Source organism: Gorilla gorilla, chromosome 12 (assembly GCF_029281585.2).
Source record: "Gorilla gorilla gorilla isolate KB3781 chromosome 12, NHGRI_mGorGor1-v2.1_pri, whole genome shotgun sequence".
Taxonomy (NCBI): Eukaryota; Metazoa; Chordata; class Mammalia; order Primates; family Hominidae; genus Gorilla; species Gorilla gorilla.
Window position 1 is genome coordinate 84,242,781 of NC_073236.2, and position 27,761 is coordinate 84,270,541.

General features: G+C 40.7%; 1 protein-coding gene across 1 annotated transcript; it reads right to left on the reverse strand.

Annotated features, from left to right (window-relative positions):
* Positions 1-1,831: 1,831 nt before the first annotated feature.
* CFAP36 (cilia and flagella associated protein 36) lies at positions 1,832-27,714 on the reverse strand. Its single transcript, XM_004029258.5, has 10 exons — positions 26,967-27,714; positions 24,730-24,794; positions 23,065-23,166; positions 17,899-18,013; positions 12,947-13,034; positions 11,147-11,198; positions 9,332-9,434; positions 2,835-2,971; positions 2,540-2,689; positions 1,832-2,005 (listed from the first exon to the last, which is right to left on the reverse strand). The coding sequence occupies exons 1-10, from the start codon at positions 27,079-27,081 to the stop codon at positions 1,904-1,906; spliced, it is 1,029 nt and encodes a 342-aa protein (XP_004029307.3). The 5' UTR covers positions 27,082-27,714; the 3' UTR covers positions 1,832-1,903.
* Positions 27,715-27,761: the final 47 nt, after the last annotated feature.

Here is a 27,761-nt window from a genome sequence, read left to right on the forward strand (position 1 = left end):
GGCATTACAGGCATGCACCACCACGCCCAGCTAATTTTTGTATTTTAGTAGAGATGGGGTTTCACCATGTTGGTCGGGCTGGTCTTGAACTCCTGACCTCAAGTGATCTGCACCCCCTCAGCCTCCCAAAATGTTGGGATTACAGGCATGAGCCACCATGCCTGGCCTTTTTTATTTTTTTTTATATGGAGTCTTGCTCTGTCACCCAGGCTGGAATGCAGTGGCGTGAGCTCGGGTTCAATGCAACCTCCGCCTCGCGGGTTCAAGCGATTCTCCTGCTGCAGCCTTCCAAGTAGCTGGGATTACAGTTACCCGCCACTACACCTGGCTAATTTTTGTATTTTTAGTAGAGACGGAGTTTCACCATGTTGGGCAGGCTGGTCTCCTGACCTCAAGTGATCCTCCTGCGTCGGCCTCCCAAAGTGCTGGGATTACAGGCATGAGCCACCACACCCGGCCTGCAAGTTTCTGAAAGAAAGGTCTCCTATTATTGTGGTTTATCAACAGACTACAGAAATCTTAGGGTCACTTCTCTTACAAACACCAACACCCAGTGGTGGCATCTCCTTCAACAGGCTCAATCGATTATTCCCTTTGCCTGTGTTTTAGTTATAGTTTGTCTAGAAAGAGTGAGTGAGTATTTTTTACATCCCGCACATCTATTTTCCAAGTCCTATTTGCTCCTGCCTTGTATAAGTGTAAATGATAAATGTAAAATCTACCTTACCACTGCCCAAGGTATCTCTACCCTTGATTGGACTGTCTCATACATGGTACACCCACAACTACTCTACCTCATGCACTAGTTGCCATACATCAATAAAAATGAAAATTTTGATCATTTAACTTCCCTGCTTTAATTTTTTTTTTCCTTTTTTTTGAGACGGTCTCACTGTGTCATCCAGGCTGGAGTGGAGTGCTGTGATCATAGCTCACTGCAGCCTTGACCTCCAGGGCTCTGGTGATCCTACCACCTCAGCCTCCCAGGCAACTGGGACTACAGGTATATGCCACCATGCCTAGCTAATTTTTTGTATTTATTTTTAGTAGATACAGGGTTTTGCCATGTTGCCCAGGCTGATCTCAAACTTCAAACTCCTGGGCTCAAGCAATCTGTCCACCTCGGCCTCCCAAAGTGCTGGGATTACAGTGTCAGCTACCGTGCCTGGCCCCTGCATTAAAATTTTTCAATGACTTGACACTGCTGGTGTTACAAAATTTAAAATCCAGAGCTGGGATTGTGCAACTGCACTCCAGCCTGGGCAGCAGAGCAAGATCCTGTCTCTAAAATAATTTTTTAAAAAATTAAATCCTCATTCCCTGTAAGACTCTGCACTGTCAGTACCCCACCTGTCTCCAATTTCATATGCTAACCGTCTCCACTCATATATATACTCCAGTTTTTCAGTATATGCTTTATTTCCTGCTGCAGAACCTGAACTGTTCCTTACCTATTCTTTGTGTAATTAACCTTCCATTCAGCTTAAAGAGGCTTAGCCAGCCCTGCTCATAGGACACTACACTTTGCCTTTCTAACAGTTTCGTCTTTGGGCCTTCTCCACTAGCCCCATGAAGGCAGTGACCCTGTCAGTCTAGTTGACTCCTGTATCCTTAGTGCTTGGCACAATGCCTGGCACAAACAGTAGGTAACCGAGTTTGAATGAATGAACATACTATCAACTAGTTTCCTTCTATACCCTCTTTCCAAGGGAAAACATCCAGGAATTTGTATTAAACTAATCAGTATGAGTAGCTGCCTTCCCTACTGTCCTTTACCTAAAGTGTTTAAAATAAGATATTTGGATTTACAAAAGTGTTCGAAACTAAAAGCCTCAGTGTAAGGACTAAATAATTTATTTTTAAGACAATTTGAACTTCCATTTTGTTAAATTGTTATTAATTATTACTTATTAATAACTTCTTCTTTGAGTTTCTCTGCAAGCAATCTCCTCTTTAGTAATGTTTGCTTCTCCTCTGCTGTCATTTCTGGTTTCTCTGTCATTTCCTGAAAAAAAAAAAAAAAATTGGCTACAGTATGAAATAGGGTCATTTGTCTAAAATTCCCAACATACTGCCTCAAATGAACAAAAATCGGGGGCACTTTCTTGTGGGACGGAGGGAGAGACAGACATAGACTAGGTTTCCTAAATCTCTTCGTAAAGTCTCTTCTTGGAGAACCCCTCTGGGAAGTGGTGGCTCATGTGCTCTATGATAAAGGTGGTACTGATGCTGCTCTATGATAAAACATTTCAGAATGCTCAGGTGAAACAGACCACCAACCCTGACATACTCAGAGAAGGGCAAGTAAAGAAACAGCATAAGAAAAAAATGTATAATGACACCGCTATTTTCTGCCTCAAAAAATCCTTATCACAACAATTTCACTTCCTAGAAAAGACTTAGCAGCTACTGCACTAGGAGGTGATTAATATGAATGGGTCTGCAAGCAAAATTTATTAGCAGCTTTCTTGCACATATTCTGATTTTGATAGTTCCACCACCAGATTTGTAAATCTTGACATATTAAGGCTAGCCATACCTCTACCTCCCCAGTGGGTTTTCCTTTCTGCTCCATATTTTGTATCTGTTTAGTCTTCATATCCTTTCTCATGGACATCAACTTATCTCTCTTCTGCTTGAGATAGTGTTCTCGTTGCCGAAGTTCTTCTGTTCCAAGTACTGATAAATTCTGGGTCAAGTAAGAAAAGGAGCTATCTAAATTCAAGTCCATTTAGTAAGCAGCACAGATGCCCACTGAGTGATTCAATTCGAAGTTTGATTTCCCAGTATCTTGTCATTTTGCTTATAGTTCTTAAGTGATGTCGTTTACTTACTGCTATTGGTCCTTCAATGCTCGCGTGCTCTAAGCCAGGAATCTTCAGGCCTTTTTGTGGGAGGGAGGAAGTTTCAGACCTTTCCACTTTTCTTCCCAAAGGTTCTATTGACTGATTAGCAAAATGCACTTTAACTTCTGGCAATAAGTAGACAATAAGACCAATTAGAATATTATGAGAAATATTTTAAGTATTAGGCTAGGTTTACCGAAATGAGCTAATGTTAATAATACTTGCTTTTCCTCATAGTCATTCAGTCAACATATATTCAGTGCCTATACTGTGCCAGCCACTGGGTAAGAACAGTAAACATCATTTCTCTATCCTTAAGGAGCTTGGAACTACAGTTTCTCACCTACTTCTCAAAAAGTACCACGTTCTGCTGTTTGTACAGTACTATAGCTACAAAAACGTAAAATCCTTGTCTAAAGATTAGAACTACACTATAATATAAGATTGCCACATAATCCAAATAAACAGTATACTAATCCCTTACTACAATGTAATTGGTTTCCAAACTTTTGCTTGCATGTAAAAAGTCACCCTATATTTTCAGAACAATTAATGTAAAACTATAATTTTTTGTATTGCAAGAGTGCATGCCAGTAATGTCAATAATTTTCTTTATAATTATGTATTGAAGATAACTATAAACCTGCCAGTGCATTATGAAAATGTAAAGATTTCTAAAGCAAGCAGAACTTGGAAGCACATATAAACATGAGCACTAAATACTTTCCAGCCATTTGGTGACTGTGCCAACCAAGAGAGAGAGTTAACATTCTAATTGCTCCTCTGAGCCATTTTTTATTATAAGGTGATTGTTTTTAAAAAGATAAAACATTTTCAGTGTAAATACATGGGCTATGAAAGAAAGCACACTGAGACAAGCAAAGACATTAAAATGATGCTAAGATCTAAAAGCATGATGGGAAAACATGGCACACATGTTTCTAAATGATTAAAATTTTTGCCACACCTGGTTGATCCTGCCAGTTAAAAAAAAAAAAAAATACCTTGCCAGCATACATACTAAAACAGAAAACAGAATTTTGTCTGTGCAAGAAACTTGACAACAGACCACTCCTCTAGCAGTGACCAGACTGACTACAGTGCCAGAGAGGTTGAAGGAAGAAAAGCTCTCCAGACCCTTGGACAATAAGGGAAATCTCCATGGAAGAGATAAGCTGTAACCAGCACTCCAAACCAACCTAGACAGGGAGCTACATAACTAACAGAAATAAAGATAGAGGTAAAACACCGCTGTTATTACTGAGAGTGACGTTAGCAGAGGTAGGCTTAGCCCTCAGTGGACTCACAGAACTGGAGAAGGGACAGTTCAAATAATTCCTGAGGAGGGGGGAGCCCATACATATAAGCATTTATATTCCACTCATGTTCTTTCTCTGGACAGTTCTTGCCTTGGGTTTGTTAATTATGAACATACGTATATTCTCAGGCCTAGAAAGGAAAGTACTTGAAGCCAAATACTTAGCTTCTCTAATTTCTAGGAAGGGAAGATCAGAAAGCCAGAAAACCTAAAGAAAGATCATCTCATCTCTGGCAAATCTGCATCAATCTGAGAAAAGACACTATCCATTGCTGGCAGGAATGAGGGAAAGACAGGCAAAAGGACAAAACAGAAGCTCAAACAACTTCATGATTCTTCCAAACTCAGGTCTTCATACTGGGCTTCCATCACTTTGTAAGAAGTGATTCTCTGAAATATCAGATATGCGCATTTGAAAAAAATTATTTTAAAAATTGAAATCATTACTTTTGAAATCTGCCATTTATGGTGTACCATTAATGTGTACAACTGAATTATATGTGGTTTGAGATCAAGTTTTCTATAGCTTCACTTAAGAAAGCAGACAAAGCAAATTTATTCAATTTATGTTAGATACAAGATTTAAATAGTATATGTACTTAGGTGTATATAAAACAAAGTTAATTTGGGTCAGCAAACTAGAGCACAGACAAACCTAAAGCAGGAGCTTTCATATATATCATTAAAATGAGGCTATTTCTCCTTACAATCTGTAGCATATATATAAAAAAGAAATGGTTTGACTTGGTACAAAGAAAGAAGCAAGGTAACTTCACAAATCTGCTTCTGGTTCAATATACTCCTGTTGTTTTGTCAAATAAGAATCTAACTCCTTAAAATTAATGGGTGCTCTCAGTAAACTAGGAATAGAGAGGGACTTCCTCAACTTCATAAAGAGTATCTACGAAAAACTCTAAAATTTAACACAATACTTAATGGTGAGAAATTAGAAGGTTTCTCACTAAGATCAGAAACAAGGCAAAAATGTCCCCTCTCACCTTTCTGATTCAACATCATACTAGAAGTCCTACCTAATCCACTAGGACAAGAAAAGGAAATAAAAGGTACACTGATTGGGAAGGAATAAATAAAAATGTCTTTATTTGCAGAACACATGATCATCTATGTAGAAAATGCAAAACAATTGACAGAAAACCTGAAATGAATAATTATATAGCAAGGTTACAGGATACAAATTAATAACAGTTTATCACTTTCCTTTATACCAGTAATGAATAAATGGAATTTAAAATTAAAAATACCATTTACATTAGCACAGCACCCCTAAAAATGAAATACTTAGATATAAAATATAACAAAATATGCACAAGATCTATATGAGGAAAACTACCAGATTCTAATGAAAGAAATCAAAGAACTAAATAAATGGAGAAATATTCCATGGTTTTTATTTTATTTTATTTTATTTTGAGATGAAGTTTCGCTCTTGGTTCCCAGGCTGGAGTGCAATGGCACGATCTTGGCTCACTGCAACCTCTTCCTCCCGGGTTCAAGCGATTCTCCTGCCTCAGCCTCCCGAGTAGCTAGCATTACAGGAACTTGCCACGATGCCCAGCTAATTTTTTGTATTTTTTGTAGAGATGGAGTTTCACCATGTTGGCCACGCTGGTCGCAAACTCCTGACCTCAAGTGATCCACCACCTCGGCATCCCAAATTGCTGGGATGATAGGTGTGAGTCACTACTCCTGGCCTTTTTTTTATTTTTTTATTTTTTTTATTTTTTTTGAGACAGGGTCTCACTCTGTCACCTAGGCTGGAGTGCAATGATGCAATCTCAACTCACTGCAACATCCACCTCGTGGGCTCAAGCAATTCTCCTGCCTCAGCCTCCCTAGAAGCTGGGACTACAGGCGTGCACCACCATGCCTGGCTAATTTTTGTATTTTTTTTTGTAAAGACAGGGTTTCACCAAATTGCCCAGGCTGGTTTTGAACTCCTGAGCTCGAACAGTTTTCCCGCCTTGGCCTCCCAAAATGCTAGGATTACAGGCATGAGCCACCATGCCCAGCCTATTCCATGTTTATGGACAGGAAAACTCAATGTCAAGATGTCAGTTCTTCCCAACATGATCTACAGATTCAATACAATATCAATCAAAATTTCAGCAAGTTATTTTGTGGATACTGACGGTTTCTAACATTTATACGGAGAGGCAAAACACCCAGAATAGCCAACACAATATTGAAGAACAAAATTGGAGGACTGACACTACCCAACTTGAAGACTTCAAACTACAGTAATCAAGAGAGTGTGGTATTTGCAAAAGAATGGAGAAATAGATCAACAGAACATAATAGAGAGCCCAGAAATAAACTCACATAAATATAATCAATTTATCTTTGACAAAGGAGCAAAGGCAATACGATGAGGAAAGGAAAATGGACATCTATCTGAAAGAAAAAATATGAATCTAGACACAAACTTTACACCCTTCACAAAAAATAATTCAAAATAGATTACAGACCTAAATGTAAAATGTAAAACTATAAAAATCCTAGAAGATAACATAGGAGGAAATTTAGGTGACCTTGGGTGTGGTGATGACTTTTTTCATACAACACCAAAGGCACACCCTATGAAAGACATAATTAATAAGCTGAACTTCATTAAAATTTCTGTTATGTAAAAGACAGTATCAGAATGAGAAGACAAGCCACAGACTGGAAGAAAATATTTTCAGAAGACACATCTGATAAAGGACTGTTATTCAAAATATACAAAGAACACTTAAAATTCAACAATAAGAAAATAAACCCAATTAACAAAAAGAAAACAAACAACCCAACAAATATAATGGGTCAAAGACCTTAACAGACTCATCACCAAAGAAGATACATAGATGACAAACAAGCATATGAAAAGATGCTCCACATCATGTCATCAGGGAAATGCAAATAAAACAACGAGATACCACTACACACCTACTAAAATAGTCCAAATCCAGAACACTGACAACACCAAATGCTGGCAAGGATGCAACAAGAACGCTCATTCACTGCTATGGAAATGCAAAATGGTATAGCCGCTTTAGAAGACAGTTTGGCACTTTCTTACAAAACTAAACATACTCTTACTGTAAGATATAACAGTCATGCTCATTGGTATTTACCCAAAGGAGCTGAAAGCTATGTCCAAACAAAAACCTGCACATTGATGTTTATAGCAGCTTTATTCATAATTGTCAAAACTTGGAAGCAACCAAGATTTTCTTCAGCAGATAAATGAATAAACAAACCGTGGCACATCCAGACAATGGAATATTATTCAGCACTAAAAAGAAATGAGCTACAAAGTCATGACAAGACATGGAGAAATCTTAAATGGATTATTACTAAGTGAAAGAAGCCAATCTGAAAAGGCTACATACTACTGTATGATTTCAACTATATGACATTCTAGAAAAGGCAAAACTGTGGAAACAGTAAAAGATCAGTGGTTGCCATGGGCTAGGAGGTGGGAAGGATGAATAGGCAGAGCACAAAGAATTTTTAGGGCAATGAAACTGTATACTACATGATACTATAATGGTGAATGCATGTCATCATACATTTGTCAGAATCCACAGAATATACAATACCAAGAGTGAACCCTAATGTAAACTATGCTCTTTGGTTAGTAATGTTGTGTCAAGGAAGGTTTACCAACGTAACAAATGTACTACTTTTGAGGGGGTCGATAATGGGAGAGGCTAGGCATGTACTAGGGCAGGGACTATATGGGGGAAATCTCTGTACCTTCTGCTCAATTTTACTGTGAACCTAAAACAGCTTAAATTAGGCATATTAAAGAAAGTTGTTCTCCAACTTACATTAAAAAATTAATGGGTAAACATCACACTAATCTCAATTATAGAAGTTCTTCTAAACTAAGGTTTAGAAGAATATATTTAGTGTCAGAAGACCAAGGTAAGTCATAATTTCACCATTGAAGAGTTCGGTGATCTTGGACAAGTCGCTCAGCTTCCTTGAATTTCTTTAAAAAAAAAAGAAGGGATGGGTACAGTGGCCCATGCCTATAATCCTAGTGCTTTGGGAGGCTGAGGCAGGAGGATCACTTGAGGCCAGGAATTTGAGACCCAGCCTGGGCAACACAGCAATACCCAACTCAACAAAAATAATTTTTTAAAAAAAGATAAGAGTAGCCAGGCACAGTGGCTCATGCCTGTAATCCCAGCACTTTGGGAGGCCAAGGCAAGCAGATCACCTAAGGTTGGGAGTTCGAGACCAGCCTGACCAACATGTAGAAACCCCATCTCTACTAAATATATAAAATTAGCTGGGCGTGGTGGTGCCTGCCTGTAATCCCAGCTACTCAGGAGGCTAAGGCAGGAGAATCACTTGAACCCGGGAAGTGGAGGTTACGGTGAGCCGAGATCACACCATTGCACTCTAGCCTGGGCAACAACAGCAAAACTCTGACTCAAAAAAAAAAAAAAGATAAAAGAAAAACAATGATTATAATATCTACCTCACAGAGTATATTTTTTTAATTGAGAAAAGGACATTTATTTAAAACCATAGGAATCCATAATAAAATGAACTGAATTCATGACCATAATTTCTGTTTCAGAATTACTTGTTTTCTTATATAGAAAATCAGTTCATATTGAGAATAGATTTGCCACATGTTGAAAAGGTCATCCACTAGTATTTCCTACAAGGATTCCTATAAATTTTGATTTCAAAGATATGATTTCTGACCAAATATCTGGACAAAACGGCTACCTCTTATTTTCTAGCTGTACTTAATTCATTGGAAAAGAAATTTAATATTATCTTTCCAAGTTCAGCTTCTCACTCACAAATACCATACAACTGTAAGCATGGAAGAGAATACCAGATGTTATGTGAACCTCTCTTGTAAGCTGCAGCCATGCACAAAGGCTAGTTACTCCCTCAAGGAGTTTTGCTCTCTACTCTGGGTTCCAGGCTTTACACGGAAACTTGAGGACTATACGCTCTCTTTCAGGTCAGTATCTCGTCTGCAACCTCTTTAACCAAATTCACAAAGAACGTTAAATACCAAAGACATTCAATACTCCCTCCCAGGGCTTTTGAAGTTAAATAAGTATGAGAAAGTGGCACATTCTATATGGTGTTTATGTATTCATATTATTAGAGAAAGTTCAGTACACCTCAACCTTACCTGAGGGTGGGTGTGCAAAATGTTCACCATCCCCTTGGGAATTATTCATTATTGCAGCTTCACTGGAATGCACTGTGGGCTCTTCTGTTTTAGCCTCTGATAACTTCAGGATTCCATAATACAGTTTTTAAAAAAACACACAATTTAGATTCATTTTAACTAATTCACTACCTAAAGGATCCAAAGATATTATACTTTTCTTTTTTTTTTCTTTTGAGACAGAGTCTCACTCTATCATCCAGACTGGAGTGCAGTAGTGCGATCTTGACTCACTGCAACCTCCGGCTCCTGGATTTAAATGATTCTCATGCCTGAGCCACCTGAGTAGCTGGGATTACAGGTGTGCACTACCACGCTCAGCTAATTGTTGTATTTTTAGTAGAGATGGGGTTTTGCCATGTTGCTGGTCTCGAATTCCTGGCCTCAAGTGATCCACCCACCTCGGCCTCTCAAAGTGCTGGGATTACACGTCTGGCCTCTTTAAAAGAAAGTATAAAGTATACACTCTTATAAGAAAGTATATACTTTTGGCCAGGCACAGTGCCTCATGTCTGTAATACCAACATTTTGGGAGGCCAAGGCCAGCAGATCACCTGAGGTCAGGAGTTCGAGACCGGTCTGGCCAACATGGTGAAACCCTATCTCTACTAAAAGTACAAAAATTAGCCGAGAGTGGTGGCAGGCACCTATAATCCCAGCTACTGGGGAGGCTGAGGCACGAGAATCGCTTGAGCCTGGGAGGCAGAGGTTGCAGTGAGCCAAGATCACGCCACTGCACTCTAGCCTGGGCAATACAACAAGACTCAGTCTCAAAAAAAAAGTATATACTTTATATATTAAGAAGTATAAAAAGTTGGCCAGGCACAGTGGCAGGCAGGTGGATCACATGAGGTCAGGAGTTCAAGAGCAGCTTGGCCAACATGGTGAAACCCTGTCTCTACTGAAAATACAAAAAATTAGCTGGGCGTGGTGGTACACGCCTGTAATCCCACCTACTTGGGAGGCTGAGGCAGGAGAATCACTTGAACCTGGGAGGCAGAGGTTGCAGTAAGCTGAGATTGTGCCACTGCACTCCAGCCCAGGTGACAGAGTAAGACTGTCTCCAAAAAAATAAATAAATAAAAGAGTATAAAAGGTTGTACTGGCCAGGCGTGGTGGCTCACACCTGTAATCCCAGCACTTTGGGAGGCCGAGGCGGGCAGATCACGAGGTCAGGAGTTTAAGACCAGCCTGATCAACGTGGTGAAACCCCGTGTCTACTAAAAATACAAAAATTAGCCAGGCGTGATGGCGCACGCTTGTAATCCCAGCTACTCTGGAGGCTGAGGCAGGAGAATCGCTTGAACCCCGGAGGCAGAGGTTGCAGTGAGCCAAGATCACACCACTGCACTCCAGCCTGGGTGACAGAATGAGACTCAATCTCAAAAAAAAAAAAAAAAAAAAATGTTGTTCTGTGAGTTACCAGGACAAAAATAAAGAAGGAGAAAAAAGTATAAAAAGTTAAAAACAAATGCTTAAACTTGCCAAAAAAAATGACTACTCTTGCTTATATGCATGTCCTGTAAGATTAATTAGTACTATGTGGTCTTTGTACTATATACAGTTAAGTATATATAGTACTATATAATATGGTGGCCAGCAGTAATGCATGACATACATAGAATTATTGATATATTAATATTATTGGTCAATATTTACATTGTACTTAAAATTATGTAGTTCCACATAAGTATAAATTTTAATAGTAAGATCTAGGTGTAAACTTAATAAGAGATAACAGCAATAAAATACTTCTGTTATATGTTCTGTAGGCACCTGTTTTTTCCTCTTCCTTTCTTCTTCCTGGTCATATTCCTCTTTTGATTTTCTGAAATATACAAAAATAAGATAAAAAGATAAATTTCCTTTTTTGGTCAAAGAACAAATATTCAACTAAGCAACATGCTAACCTAAGCTTACAATAAAAGGCACATTAGACACAAAGATGGAAGATAATCAAGCCTTGCTCTAAAGTGGCTTACAGTCAACTGGGAAAGACATACATAGGCATACAACATAATACAGTTAGTAACACAAAATACAGGTCTACCCATTTCTTCTAGAACTCTGAATGAACCCTAGCTGAATAAAGATCAACAGATTTGAAATCCTGAACCCAAATTTGAATGGCAAATCCCATTAATAAGGACTTCAATCACCCTCTTTAGAGTGATCAATTACACCCCTCTTAATAAGAGCCATTACACCCCTCTTGATAAAATGTCATTGTTCCAATGGCATCTGAGCTATCATCAAGCACTTGTGATACCACTGTGCCAAAGCCCATCAACTTTTGTAAACTGTTCACTGAGACAGTGCTTTTGGAAAGTAACCAAGGTCAACTGTTATACATGTTCATAACTAAGTTCTATTACTTACACAGTAGTATATCCCCTCAAAAGCTCTTGGAAAATAAAATCTAAAAATACAGTGCTGACCAGTTTTCAGGCCACCAATCAACCAACACAACCAGTCCAAATCAAAACTTTACCAGTCCTCTGAACCAAACACCCTTACCTCTCAAACCTGTAAACTCAAAGCATTCTGTGTTGTCTCAGGCTCCCATTTGCCCCTGCCATCCAAGGAGGGATGTGGCAAGAAAGGGTTGAGTTCAACTGCATATCTGCTACCCTCTCCATAATCACTCAAACCCCTGAAATTAAGCACTGCATCCTGGAGCTCCTGCCATAGTTTCCCACCAGGCCCATCCTCTGATCCTCTCTTATGCTTTGGAGGTGGGACAAAGTACCTAAGTGGGGGGAACGGTAGGATGCTAGAAGATGGTCATGTGTGGTAGTATAGTTGGAGAAGAAGTGACCCCAAAGGCCAAGGCCACAGTCTGCAAGTGACACTGTGATTATAGGGCATCCTTTTGCCCTAAACCTAATATATTCTCACAGGAGATTTAAAAATTAGGAGCTACTACTGTCCCTTCCTTCCAAAATTCCCATAAAGGTCAGGGCACAACAGGCCCAAAAGAAAAATGTCCATTAACATTTCTTAGTTCTGTGTGGACCCCATTAGTGGTCTGCACACTCCTTGCCAGGCATTTGGCTGAGAATCATTTAACTGGGGAAACAAGGAGACTGGCAAGATACTCATCTGGGATAGACGCCTCTGTCATCCCTCCCTTGAAGGTTACTATCACCAAGTCAGCTATTCAATCTGTGGAATCTGGATGCCCAGCCTCCTACCATGTGACACTTAGAATATGCCACCTCCATAGTGAGATCCAGAAGCCAAGGAGTAAGCTGTTTAGCTCAAGTCATTATACCTCTCTCCAGAGATCAGGCTAGGTCTACTGCAACTTTTTCCCATTGGTGGCTACTTTCCTATTCCTATGATGCGGGTGTAAAAAGACCCTTTCATTTGGACTGATCTGGTATAAGTTACCTGAAAATAACTTTTTCTGTCACTAAGAAATATATTCACAGTCAGAAATTGATAAATCATTTTGATGGTTTTCAGCAGAGAATTTAGCAATTTTATTAGTTCATATTTGTTGGGCAAAAAGCATATGTACAGATCATATAATATTAATAATGATTCATTTAAAAAACAATTAAAGAATGGTACCTAAGAACTTCCCTCAGGATTTTCATCTCTTCGTGTTCAAGGTCACTGACCACATCAGAGCCATCGGTTAAGCAGTCAGGTAATACACCTGTTCAAAACCAAAGACCACATGAAATAGTATCAACTCAATTAAAAACATATTTCTCACTGTTCTAGTTCCTTAAGTACAAGTTACCTTCAGATCTATCACTGTAACATCCTAAGCTATTATCTTTTTAACTATCATCTTTTATTTTATATATATATATATATTTTTTTTGAGACAGAGTCTCTTTCTGTCGCCCAGGCTGGAGTGCAGTGGCACGATCTGGGCTCACTGCAACCTCTGCCTGCCAGCTTCAAGCGATTCTCCTGCCTCAGCCTCCAGAGTAGCTGGGATTACAGCTGCCCACCACCACACCCAGCTAATTTTTAGTAGAGATGGGGTTTCACCATGTCGGCAGGCTGGTCTCAAACTCCTGACCTCAAGTCATCTGCCCCCCTCGGCCTACCAAAGTGCCGGGATTACAGACATGAGCCACCACTCCCGGCCATTTTTAACTATCATCTTTTAAGCCTTTTCCTATTTTACAGAATAAGCCCCACCAAAAACCCCACACTTTTAACTACAAATATCTCTTAGTAATTATTTTATTGGCAATTAAAAATAACAATGTATGGCAACAAAAATTTGTTAATATGTTTTTCCCTTCCATAATCATATAGTGTCTAAGAATATACTATGGAAATCATTGAGTGAGGCTTAATAATGAAACTGCTCTCAAACTCCCTTAAATGAGAAGAGTCACAAAACAAAATATAATTTAGCTAATTGAAATAGCATTAAAAGTCTTCATTTATATTATAACAGATGCTATTGAAAAGGGCGCTGCTTACTATGTGTAATAAAACCATGGTGTTAAGCACTTTGGGGGGATACAAAGATGAATAAAACGATCTCTGCCCTTGAAGCTTCTATTCAGATGTTGGTCTAATAATTATAAACCAGGGAAGTAGCAACTTCAGCCCAAGAAAATAAAAAGTAACTTAAAATATTGGTTTAATTTACTTTATTACTTTTATCTTCCTGCGAAGCAGGTGGACTGGTAATAATTGTTCTGTTTGCATCTATAATTATTACATTCCACAACATTAGCAGAATGCTTCTTAATTTTTACCTTCCATTTCTTTATCCACATATGACTGTAGGATTTTGGATCTACTCTTAAGTAGCTTTATTACTCTAATCCTCCTGATGTTTATATACATTTTTTTAAATTAAATGTTTTATTTTGAGGTAAGTGCAATTGTAAGAAATAATGCAGAAATCTGCTATATACTCTTTACCCAGTTTCCCCAAGTGGTAACATCTTACAAAACTATAGTAGTACAATATCACAATCAGAAAACTGACATCTAACTAATCCATTAATCTTAAGTGCATTTTTGCTCAGTCAAAAGATATAAAATTATTATTCTCCTAATAATCTTCCTGAGGAAAACTGAAAGTACTAAGAACAACACAACAGTATGAAGTACTTAAAAACCATCAAAATAATACTCTCATTTGCAATTTCTCTAAATTCTTTAATAAGGCACCAAAAAGATAAAAAAGAATCCAGAGAGCCTTTGACTTTTTCTCATCATTAAGAACTATTTTCAAATAGTCTGCAGTTTTGAGTATAATCAACATTAATCTAAGGTATTCACCCCTGGATCTAGTCAGGCAACATTCTTTCTTTTCTTTTTCTTTTTTTTTTTTTTAAATTTTGAGACAGGGCCTTGCTCTATTGCCCAGGCTGGCATGCAGTGGTGCTATCATAGCTCACTGCAGCCTCAAACTTCTGGGCTTAAGCGATCCTCCTGCCTCAGCCTCTGAAAGCACTGGGACCATAAGCATGAGCCACTGTTCCCAGCCAGCAAAACTCTTAAGTACACGTATTAGAAATTCTGTAGCAGAAACTAAGTATTAGCTTATGTTTAAATGTAAGTAAAATGCCCCATGCTGTGGCCTGACAATAGTCATTATTCTAAATCATTCCCCTCCTCCTCCCTTGCTAATAGAAGCCAGCTTTTGCAGAATTATCAGGCAGCTAACTACTTAGAGGCAGGGCCCTCCCCAATCCCAGGAGAGTGACTCCTAATCGGTTCAAGCCAATCATAATGGTCTCATTCCCCTTGCCAGATGGTTTAAGAAAGGCAAGTGACCCCAATCCTAATCAATAGGACTTCAGGGAAAAACTGGAGGGTTTCCATGAAATTGTTGTCTTGCTAACAAAAAGAGATGTACAGGAGGAAATATTCCATTTCTTCATAAGACACTGTTGAGTCTGCATTCAATGCAGCCAGAGTACAATTATGAGAGAAGATCCTGAGAATGGCAGAGTATAAACATGCAAAGTGTCGGGGTCCTTGATTAGATCAGTGAGCCACTAAATTAACCAACCCCGAACCTGTCTTCCTTCTCTCCCTTCCTCTGGACTTCTTGTTTTGGGAGATCTTTTCTTCACTGGAGTGTTCTGTTACTGACAGCCTAAGGCATCCACATGATACAAGATATATATTTATTCCCTTTTTATTAAAATCTAAATGAGTTTCCAATTAAATTCCAAACTGAAAACTAAAGAATGCCATTGTCAAGTTCACTATTTCTTTTCCTGATCCCCTAAAAAAATTTGTTTACTAACATAATTACTAAAATTCTCTAACCCATAAGTCAGAATAAAGCATAGTTTTCAGGAAAATTCAGAGGAAAGGATTTTATAGAGCAAACCACAGTAGAAAGAGACTATTTTCCAGACTTATTCACATCAAAGTAATAGCACTGTGTCATGCATTCTTCAGGGTTAGGGTGGTGTTGTCCCCCTACCCACAGACAACAGCGCTATTAGCTGCTGGGGAAAGCATCTTGGGATTCTAGTAGATGATTATGATGGTGGCTGGCTCTAAGAGTCTCTACTCACATCAGTCAAATGAGGAGGAAACTCCCCAGTTCCCCAGTAAGGGCCATGCAAAATTCTCATGTTTGCCATGCAACAACGGAAGCCCTATTGTTGCATGTTCCAGGCCCTTAAGAGCCAATGATACAACTGAACTATAGATCTCATATCTTCAAGAAACAATCAAAGGAAAGGTTCTGCTGCCAAGCCATTAAAGAGGTTATGGGCCGTGGTAAAAAAATATCATGGCAATCTACTGAGCTAACGAAGACATAGAAATTAAAGTGAGGTTACCACAGCAAGAAATTTGAAACAGAGATGATAATCTGGGTTAGAAAGGAAATGGTACAATAACAAGTAGCATGGTTAGAAACTCAGCTGTTTTGAGTCAGGATGTTAAATGTAGTTCAGGTACACAAGAAGGGAACAAGAGCAGGAAGAGCTAGAGAGAAAGTGAACTTAAGCACAGGGTCAGGGGAAAGATAAAGCCAACCAGGGTTAATAGGGCTTTGAGTTCCATTTTGTCTTCCACATGATGCTGGTACAAGCTTATCTGTCTCTGCCCAGTGCCCTAGAACAGTGGGTGTTGGTGTGGTCCCAGGACTAGCAGCTTCAGCATCACCTGGGAACTTGTTTGTGTTAGTCCATTTTCATGCTGCTGATAAAGACATACCCGAGACTGGGCAATCTACACAGGAAAGAGGTTTAATCGGACTTACATTTCCACATGGCTGGGGAAGCCTCACAATCATGGCGGAAGACAAACAGGAGCAATCACGTCTTACATGGATGGCAGCAGGCAAAGAGAGAGCTTGTGCAGGAAGACTCCCGTTTCCCAAAACCATCAGATCTCATGAGACTTATTCACTATCACAAGAACAGCATGGGGAACACCTGCCCCCAAAATTCAATTACCTCCCACTGGGTCCCTCCCACAACACGTGGGAATTCAAGATGAGATTTGGGTGGGGACACAGCCAAACCATATCATTGTTAAAAATGCAAATTATCGGTACCCCAGACCTATTAAATCGGAAACTGGGAGGCAGCCATATGTGCTTCAGCAAGCCCTCCAACCATTTCCAATGCTTGCTAAAGCTTAAGAACCACTGCTTCTGGCCATGTTGGGAGGCCAAAGCGGGCGGATCACGAGGTCAGGAGATCGAGACCATCCTGGCTAACATGGTGAAACCCCATCTCTACTAAAAATACAAAAAATTAGCCAGGAGTGGTGGCAGGTGCCTGTAGTCCCAGCTACTTGGAAGTCTGAGGCAGGAGAATGGTGTAAACCCGCAAGGCAGAGCATGCAGTAAGCCGAGATCATGCCACTGCACTCCAGCCTGACCAACAGAGCGAAACTCCGTCTCAAAAAAAAAAAAGAACCACTGCTTCCTACAAAGGTCCTAACAATCTTAAGCCAGAAAAAGGATGGACACCTCTCAACAGTAACCACAACTACAACCGTTCAAAAATACTCAACTTCATAAACATAATGGCTGGGCAGAAAATTGAACTCTGTGAAATCCAAAGTATCATTGAATTCTGGTCTCCTTTTTTTGAGATGTCAAATACAAATCAGGAAGTTTATACTCTTTTTTTTTTTTGAGACAGGGTCTCACTCTGTCACCCAGGCTGGAGTGCAGTGGCGCGATCTCAGCTCACTGCAAGCTCCACCTCCCGGGTTCATGCCATTCTCCTGCCTCAGCCTCCCAAGTAGCTGGGACTATAGGTGCCCGCCACCACGCCCAGCTAATTTTTTTGTATTTTTAGTAGAGACGGGGTTTCACTGTGTTAGCTGGGATGGTCTCGATCTCCTGACCTCGTGGTCTGCTGCCTCAGCCTCCCAAAGTGCTGGGATTACAGGCGTGAGCCACTGCACCCAGCCATATACTCTAAAATCTCAAGTCAGCTGAAGTCTTTCAAACTTGAAATAAATGTACACGAGACAGCTACATTTAAGACCATATTAGAATAGTCAAAACTGTAAAAAAAAAAATGCATTTAGTACTTAGATTTCTAACTTCAACATTTTACCATTTCTCTCTTGAATTATTCGAATGGCTTGCAGCTGCATTTCAATGTTTTTCTGGACCATCATTGCTTTAAAGATAGTAAAATCTTCTGCTGCCAACACAGGTTGCAAAATGGCCTGTGGAAAGAAGTCTCAAGTGAAATGAAGATTCAAGTTTTAAAACTATTACCCATACATTCGAACCATTTCTACTGCAAAACAGTAGATTAATTCAAGAATGCTACATTGTTATTTATGATTAGATGTCCCAAAAGGACAATTTTAAAATTTATTTTAATAGTCTTTAAAACAGGGTTCTCAGCCGGGCACGGTGGCTCACACCTGTAAACCCAATACTTTGGGCGGCTGAGGCAGGCAGAACACTTGAGGTCAGGAGTTCAAGATTAGCCTGGCCAACATGGTGGAACCCCGTCTCTACTAAAAAAATTTAAAAATTAGCCAGGTGCAGTGGTGCATACCTGTAGTCCCAGCTACTCAGGAGGCTGAGACCGGAGAATCATTTGAACCAGGAGACAGAGGTTGCAGTGAGCCAAGATCGCACCTCTGCACTCCAGCCTGGGTGACAGAGCAAGACTCCGTCTCAAAAAAAAAAAACTTTTTTCAAAAGAATCAGTATTGTGATATGCAAATTATATCTCAATAAAGTTGTTTAAAAAAAAAGAAAGCTGGAGTAGCTTAATTTAGTTTCAGATAAAGGAGACTTCAGAACAAGAAAGATGATCAGGAATAAAGAGGGGCATTTGTTTATAATTCTATAAAATATAATACTTTATGATTATCCTATGATTACATATTTTATATATAATTATATAATTCCTTATAATTCTATAAAACAAAAATTGTGGCCAGGCGCAGTGGCTTATGCCTGTAATCCCAGCACTTTGGGAGGCTGAGGTGGGCAGATTACCTGAGGTCAGCAGTTTGAGACCAGCCTGGCCAACATGGCGGAAGGTGTGTACCACAATGCCCTGCTAATTTTTTTGTATTTTATAGAGTTGGAGTTTCACCATGTTGCCCAGGCTTGTCTCAAACTCCTGAGCTCAAGCAATCTGCCCACCTTGGCCTCCCAAAGTGCTGGAATTATAGGCGTGAGCCACCATGCCTGGCCCACATGTGTTTTTTAGAGTGTGTTGTTTAATCTCCAAGTATTTTGTTTTTTTCCAATTATCTTGTTATTTATTTCCAGTTTAATTATGTTGTGATCTGAGAGCAGACACTGTGTGATCTCTCTTCTTTTAAATTTGTTAAGGTATGTTTTATGGCCCATAATGTAGTGTGTCTTGACGAACATTCTGTGTGATCTTGAGAAGAATGTGTATTTTTGATTATTGGATGAAGTGGTGTATGTCAAATAAATTCAGTTGACTGAAGGTGCTGTTGTTTGTTTATTTATTTATTTATTTATTTTGAGATGCAGTCTTGTTCTGTCGCCCAGGCTGGAGTGCAGTGGCGCAATCTCGGCTCACCGCAACCTCCACCTCCCAGGTTCAAGCGATTCTCCTGCCTCAGCCTCCTGAGTAGCTGGGATTACAGGTGCCCACTACCACACCCGGCTAATTTTTGTATTTTTAGTAGAGACGGGTTTCACCATGTTGGCCAGGCTGGTCTCGAACTCCTGACCTCAAGTGATCCACCCACCTCGGCCTCCCAAAGTGCTGGGACTACAGGCATGAGCCACCGTGCCTGGCCTGAAGTTGCTGTTTAGTTCAACTATGTCTTTACTGATTTTCTAACTACTGGATCTGTCTAATACTGATAGAGGGTGTTGAAGTCTCCAACTATAATCATGTATTCATCCATTTCTCCTTGCAGTTCCGTTTCTGCCTCACACATTTTGTTGCTTTGTTATTAGGTACATACATATTAAAGATTGTTATGTCTTCTTGGAAATTGCCAGATTTTTTCACATTAATGTGGGCATACCAATAACATTTAAATTATTTTATTATTATTATTATTTTAGAGACAGGGTCTCACTCTGCAGCCCAGGCTGGAATACAGTGGTACAGTCATAGCTCACTGCAGCCTCAAATTCTTGGGCTCAAGCAATCCTCCCACTTCAGCTTCCCAAGTAGCTAGGACTACAGCAGCGTGTCACCATGCCCAGCTAATTCTTGTATTTTTATTTTTTGTAGAGATGCGGTCTTGCATTGTGGCCTAGGCTGGTATTGAGACCCTGGCCTAAAGTAATCCTCCTGCCTCAGCCTCCCAAAGCACTGGGATTACAGGTATGAGCTATCACACCCAGCCAAAATGTAGTGGCTCATACCTGTAACCCCAGAGCTTTGGGAGGGTGAGGCAGGAGGATTTCTTGATGCCAGGACCTCAAGACCAGCCTGGACAACACAGCATGACCCCCTCTCTACAAAACAACTGAAAAATTAGCCAGGCATAATGGTGCACACCTATAGTCCTAGCTACTCAGGAGGCTGAGGCAGGAGATTCACTTGAACCCAGGAGTTAGAGGTTGCATAGAACTATGACTGAGCGACTGCAGTCCAGCCAGGGTGGCAGAGAAAGACCCTGTCTCAAAAACAAAAACAAACAAACAAAAAAGGTTTTCTATTCCTAGAATTAAAGGTGATCATCAAATGAAAAGTTGTGCAAAAGAGGAAGTGCTGGATTAAAAAGTAGTCAAGGCAACCTCTTCTAGGCCATCATAACAAGACAATTTAAATTAATAAACATTTATTGAGAACTATGTACTAGCAACTAAGTTTTCATCTCTGTTCTACCAGCAGGGAATGCAAATATACTAAACACAGCTCAAAGGACTTACAATTTAGTAGGGCAAATAGACTTGTAGGAAACTATAATTCAAGGCAGAGTAACAAAAATATCAATTTAAAATTGGCCTAGTTAAGTAGAATGATTTCTGGTCTGACTTTAGAATAAGCAGCAAAGCTGCTATAACAAGTAGCATTTCAACCAGGCCCTGATAATGAGGATTTCTCCACATTATGAAAGGAATGATGGATTGGTCTGGGGAGGGGACCATACATTCCAGGTTAAGGGACAGCATGAGCAAAGGCAGGTGTACAGATGCTTATAAGAGCAAGTGGCAGCAGGGCGTGGTGGCTCATGCCTGTAATCCCAGCACTTTGGGAGGCCGAGGCGGGTGGATCGCCTGAGGTCAGGTGTTCCAGCTTGGCCAACATAGTGAAACCCTGCCTCTACTAAAAATACAAAAATTTAGCCGGGCATGGTGGTGGGAGCCTGTAATCCCAGCTACTTGGGAGGCTGAGGCAGGAGAATCACTTGAACCTAGGAGACGGAGGTTGCAGTGAGCTGAGATTGTGCCATTGCACTCCAGCCTGAGCAACAAGAGCGAAACTCTATCTCAAAAGAAAAAAAAAAGAGAGCAAGTTACCTGGAATGGCAGTAGAACATAATATATTGGAGAACTATAGCAAGGGATCATGGCTAAAAATACAATCTGGAGTCTCATCTTAAACAATTCTTACCATATCTTGCTAAGAAATTACAGTTTATTTAGTAGAAGATGAGATGCCAAAGCCAATGTTTTGTTTTTTGGGGTTGGGTCTTAATCTGTTGCCCAGGCTGGAGTACAGTGGCATGATCTTGTCTTACTGCAGCTTCAACCTCCTAGGCTCAAGTGATGCTCCTACTTCAGCCTCCTGAGTAGGTACTCTGGGGAGAACACCACCACAACCTACAACAAGCTAACTTTTATATTTTTTTTAAAGATGGGGTCTCACTATGTTGTCCAGGCTGGTTTTGAACCCCTGGCTTCAAGCAATCCTCCTGTCTTGGTCTCCCGAAGTGCTGGGATTATAGGCATGAGCCACTTCCTGGCCTTCAGTTTTTGAGCAAAAGGCTACTTGGGTAGTAGCAACATATCCCAATCCTCACCCTCTGAGCAAGGGCACTCAGTTGGCTTGCCTGGGCTGGGGATACTGGCTCTACTACTTATTTAGCTGTGGACTTTGGACTATTTGCTTAATATATCTGTGCTTTGGTTTCCTCATTTCTTTTTTGTTTTTTTTTTTAGACAGTTTTGTTCTTGTTGCCCAGGCTGGAGTGCAATGGCGCAATCTTGGCTCACCACACCTCCGCCTCCCGGGTTCAAGCGATTCTCCTGCCTCAGCCTCCCAAGTAGCTGGGATTACAGGCATGCGCCACCATGCCCAGCTAATTTTGTATTTTTAGTAGAGACGGGGTTTCTCCATGTTGGTCAGGCTGGTCTCGAACTCCCGACCTCAGGTGATCTGCCCGCCTCGGCCTCCCAAAGTACTGGGATTACAGGCGTGAGCCACTACTCCAGGCCTGGTTTCCTCATTTCTAAATGGAAGTTATATAGTAGCAGTTTCTTAAGAGGTGTCAGGAAGATTAAATGAGATAAAACATGTCAAGTGCCCAAAATATCAGTTAGCACAAGCCCTCAATAAACATTAGTTTACAGGCTGGGCGTGGTGGCTCATGCCTGTAATCCTAGCACTTTGGGAGGCCAAGATGGGCAAATCCCTTGAGCCCAGCATTCAAGACCAGCCTGGACAACACAGCAAGACCCTGTCTCTACAAAAAAAAAAAAAAAAAAAAAAAAATTAGCCAGGTGTGCTGGTGCGGCACCTGTAGTCCCAGCTACTAGGAAAGTTGAGATGGGAGGATTACCTGAGCCCAGGGATGTTGAGCCTATAATGAGCTGCAATCACACCACTAAACTCCAGCCTGAGCAACAGAGTGAGACCCCATATCAAAAAAACAACAAAAACAAACATTAGTTTATAACATATGTATTACTACTTCAGCCTAGCACTACACAACCAATAAGATAATACAAGTAGTTCCAAGAGAAGGAAGCCGCAGCAGGAACTACTGACTGTGGATCTGCTAAAATTATAAAAGGAGCAACTGCAGAATTATTGGAGATCTATGTAAATAAAACAGTAGTTTGTATAAACCCTGTGATCTTATTCTAGTTCTGAGTTTAGAAAGGTCACTTTGAGTTGCATCAGTTCATTAATGCCTCAAATTATCATTTTTCAGGGTTGCTCTCAAAAAGAACTCATATGTGATGAATTATCTTTCTACCTCTCACAATGTCTAAAATATTACATTTTGTCAATCAAACATTCAAATTTAAGTGAATGTTTAACCCTGGGCATTTGTTAAAACTGTATGTTAGCAGAATAACACAAAGTAAAAACCTGTGATGTATGGGTCTTTGCAAGAGGAGAAGTGCATGCTTCTTGAAATTGATCTTCATTAATTCCAATTTCTTTGAGGTAACCTTCTAACAGCTTTTCAACCTAAAAAAACAAAGTTTAACTTTTATAATTACATAGAAAAATTCTACATGACAGTTTGCTTATTAAGTATTTAGTTTAGAAAAGTATCATCGAATTTTTTGCAAATATTAATCTACATAATATTACATGACAGTGACATTGTCTTTCACCAAAACACAAATTAAAAGTTAATATTTTTGCTGAAAATCACATGAAATTGTATTTCTTCTAATAGAAATAGTTGAAGTCAGGATTATGAAGTTCAGTGTGGTACAACTCTTCTGCTACCCAGAGGCATTTTTTTTTCTTCTTTTCTTTTCTTTCTTTTTTGAGATGGAGTCTCACTCTGTCACCCAGGCTGGAGTGCAGTGGTACGATCTCGGCTCACTGCAACCTCTGCCTCCCAGGCTCAAGCAATTCTCCTGCCTCAGCCTCCTGAGTAGCTGGGACTAGAGGCGCCTGCCACAATGCCCGACTAATTTTTTTTTTTTTTTTTTTAGTAGAGATGGCGTTTCACCATGTTGGTCAGGCTGGTCTCGAATTCCTGACCTCAGGTGATCCGCCTGCCCTGGCCTCCCAAAGTGCTGGGATTATAGGCATGAGCCACCACGCCTGGCCTTTTCTTTCCTTTTTTTTTTTTTTTTTTTTTTTTGAGACAGGGTCTTACTCTGTTGTCCAGACTGGAGTACAGTGGCACAGTAATGGCTCACTGCAGCCTTGACCTTCTGGGCTCAAGAGATCATTCTCCCACTTTAGCCTCCCAAGCAGCTGGGACTACAGGCACATGCCATCATGACTGACTAATTTTTGTAATTTTTATAAAGATGGAGTTTCACCATGTTGCCCAGGCTGGTCTCGAACTCCTTGGCTGAAGCAATCCACCTGCCTTGGCCTCCAAAGTGCTGGGATTATAGGTGTGAGCCACTGCGCCCCACTGCCAGAAGCATTTTTTAAAATCACAAGACAGGCTGGGCAGTGGCTCACGCCTGTAAACCCAACACTTTGGGAGGCCCAGGCAGGTGGATCGCTTGAGCTCTGGAGTTCCACACCAGCCTGGGAAACACAGAGAAACGCCAGCTCTACAAAATACAAAAAAATTAGCAGGGCATGGTGGTGCACACCTGTAGTCCCAGCTACTCAGATGGCTGAGATGGGAGGATCGCTTGAGCCTGGGGAGGTTGAGGCTGCAAATAGGCTGTGATAGTGCCACTGCACTCCAGCCTGGGTGACAGAGCAAGACCCTGTCTCAAAAATAAAAAATAAAAAAATCACATGACAATCATGATGAAGTGAATAATTAATATGTCCCTGGATGCATCAACAAAATAAGAATAAGATATAAAGAATACATGCAAGAACCCATGAAGAGTTGTAAACCCATTCCTTAGAGTAGAGGAGATAAGTCATCCAAATGAGATACTCAGAGCACCTGTGGAGACAGATATAACTGGCACTATTGTTAAGGTAGATTGGATTTTTGTAAAATTAAGGATTTTTAATGTAAAAATATTTTTCTTCATTTAGAAAAGCTATAAGTAGTATTAGCCTAATTACCTTTAAAAATCAGTGAAAAAAAATACTCACTAGTTCTTTGTATTCCTGATGAATCTCTGTATAGGTCAATTTGCTTTCTTCTTCATCATCAAAAACTAAATTTAAAAGAAAATATTACATAGTGTAAAAACCAAATCATTTTATTAATGCAAATTTAAAAATCCACTCCTTCCAAATAGAACTGTCAACCTAGCTCTTCAGCTTTGAATTCTTAGGGTTTATCTTTTAAAAATATATAAATGAATATATCTAAAAATATATACTATTGGCCGAGCACTGTGGCTCATGCCTGTAATCCCAGCACTTTCGGAGGCCAAGGTGGGTGGATCACCTACGATCAGGAGTTCGAGACCAGCCTGGCTGATGTGGTGAAATCCCATCTCTACTGAAAATACAAAAATTAGCCAGGCGTGGTTGTGCGCGCCTGTAGACCCAGCTACTCGGGAGGCTGAGGCAAGAGAATTGCTTGAACCCAGGAGGCGGAGGTTGCAGTGAGCCAAGATTGCACCACTGCACTCCAGCCTGGGCGACAGAGTGAGACTCCATCTCAAAAAAAAAAAAAGAAAAAAAAAATATACACACACACACACACACACACATACTATTAATTGTAAACAAGCTTTTTTGCCTACTTGAGAAAATATTTAAAATGAATACTACCTCATATTTAAGACAAAAACACATTTCAATCAATATGAGGCAATAATTTCTTCATAACTTTTAATGTAATATTATTGTTAATGGTTAAATCCTTTTACAATAGGTTCCATATTATTTTATTGTACTGGAATTTTGCTGATGTAAATGTTACTGAAAGTGACCAGGCCATTTTTGTTACCACAGATAAATAATGAAGTTAAATAAAATCAAAACAAGTGTTTACTGAATGATCATATGTATAAAACAATGCAGTGAGCCAAGATCACGCCACGGCACTCCAGCCTGGGCAACAGAGCGACACTCTGTCTCCCAAAAAAAAAAAAAAAAAAAAAGGAGTACAAATACAAGTTATTTTGTTTTTGAACATTGTTAAAAAATTACCTGTAAAAATAACACTTTAATAACTACGATTTGAATTTTGATTATAGCAATGAAAATGTAATGAAAAGATTCAGTGGTCAAACTGAATTTCATCTTTACCAGATTCATGATATCTTGGAATTTAAAGAAGTCTTAAAAGGTCATCCAGGATAACCGACCATTTGGTAGCTGAATAGCTGAATCCCTCTAACCCTATTAAGTCGCTATCAGATCCATTCAAACACTGCCGGAGCAGGGAAGCTCATTACCTTCTGAGGCTGGCTAACTCATCTTGGATACATTCTGTCATGAAACACTTCCTTCACTGAAGTTTGTTACCCTGTAGCTTGTACCAACTGACCCTAGCTCTATTCCACTGAACCTTACAACACAAAGCAGATGTTCAAATAATTGATGAATACTACTACCCTCAAAGTCTTGCCCGATTAAACAACCACAGTAACGCTTGGGCACTCATTTATATGACGTGGTTTCTGGTTCCTTTTCTGCGAATGGGCTGCAAATAGTCTCCAAGAACTGAATGCCTGAAGAACTGCTCAGAACCCGGAGATGCCTGTCCTTCACGGGGAATATTATGCCATATCTATACGCCTCATTTGTTCCAAGAATGGTTCCCGGCCCCACCTCGCCAATTTTTGGTATAGCGAAGAGTAGAGAGCTCACCAAGGGGAACACAGGCCACCAAAATCAGCGGCTCTGGGTTTCCTGGAGTTATCACATGCCCTCCTTTGCAGTTAACTGTTGGTTTGGAGTGAAATCATTTCTCATTTCCTAAGCTGACTACACCGGGCGAAATGCTAGGGATCATAAGGAACTCAGGTAAACCGACGCTTCTCCACTCAAGTCTGGCAAAGCTGTTGAAGAAGCCCAGCCAAACAGTCCACCTGCTGAGGGCAGAAACGTTCGGGACAGGGTGAGAGACCGAATTTACGATTCAAGTCTAATGTTCTTCGGACGTGCGCTTGGGCCCCAGAGAAGGGGAGTCTCGGTCCCCGTTTTCAGGTCTGCGAAGGAACACATTGGCAGGGTGAAAGGAATTCCTCCCACATAACCAGCTCTAAACCTGATGACGCGGGTGGAGAAGGTGGTGAGGGGAACGAGACCTTGCGACAGGGGTGGAGACAGGGGGTCGGGGAGACGAGAGATGACTTGTGGTTACCAACCCCCTGCCCGCCGCTGGTGTGAGAGAGAAGAAATGGATTGTCGGTTCGGGCTCTGGTTTTTACCTTCACATTTCTGTTCCACAAAGTCCAAGATGGGGATGGACCAGTCTGGGCCTCGCAGGAACCCCGCGATGCTCTCCACTACCCACTCCACCTCGTCTTCTTCTTCCGCAGCCATCCCGCCCCAAAGGGGCAACGGGGAAGATCCCTAGGCCAGACCGCCGGACCCCGGTTAGGCCTTTGGGCCACAAGGAGCCGAGAGGGAGTAGGGGAAGAGCTGGCCCGCAGTCGCTCAGCCCCCAGGATAGAAGCTACCAACCAGTTAACGCAAAATGGTCGCTATGGCAACACACGTAGCCGCCCTAGACCGCGGCCCGGAAGTGAAGACAACTTTCCAGGAGCCTGCGCACTTAGCCAGGAGGGCAAACGTTTGAATAACGTTTCTGATTGGTTAAAAAAGAACAGTGCACGAGGGCTGAGAAAAGAAGTGTAGCCATTGGCTGGAAGTCATAGACAGATTGCGCTCCCTCTTCTGATAAATACGTAGGAGCCAAGGTTTAGAAAACGCGCAGTAGCCGGGCGCGGTGGCTCACGCCTGTAATTCCAGCACTTTGGGAGGCCGAGGCTTGCGGATCACCTGAGGTCAGGAGGTCGAGACTAGCTTGGCCAACATGGTGAAACCTCGTCTCTACCAAAAATACAAAAATTAGCCTGGCGTGGTGGCGCCGCCTGTAATCCCAGGTACTCGGGAGGCTGAGGCAGGAGAATCGCTTGAACCCGGGAAGCCGAGGTTGCAGTGAGCCACTGCACTGCAGCCTGGGAGACTGCGTCTCAAAAGAAAAACAGGAAGAAAGAAAG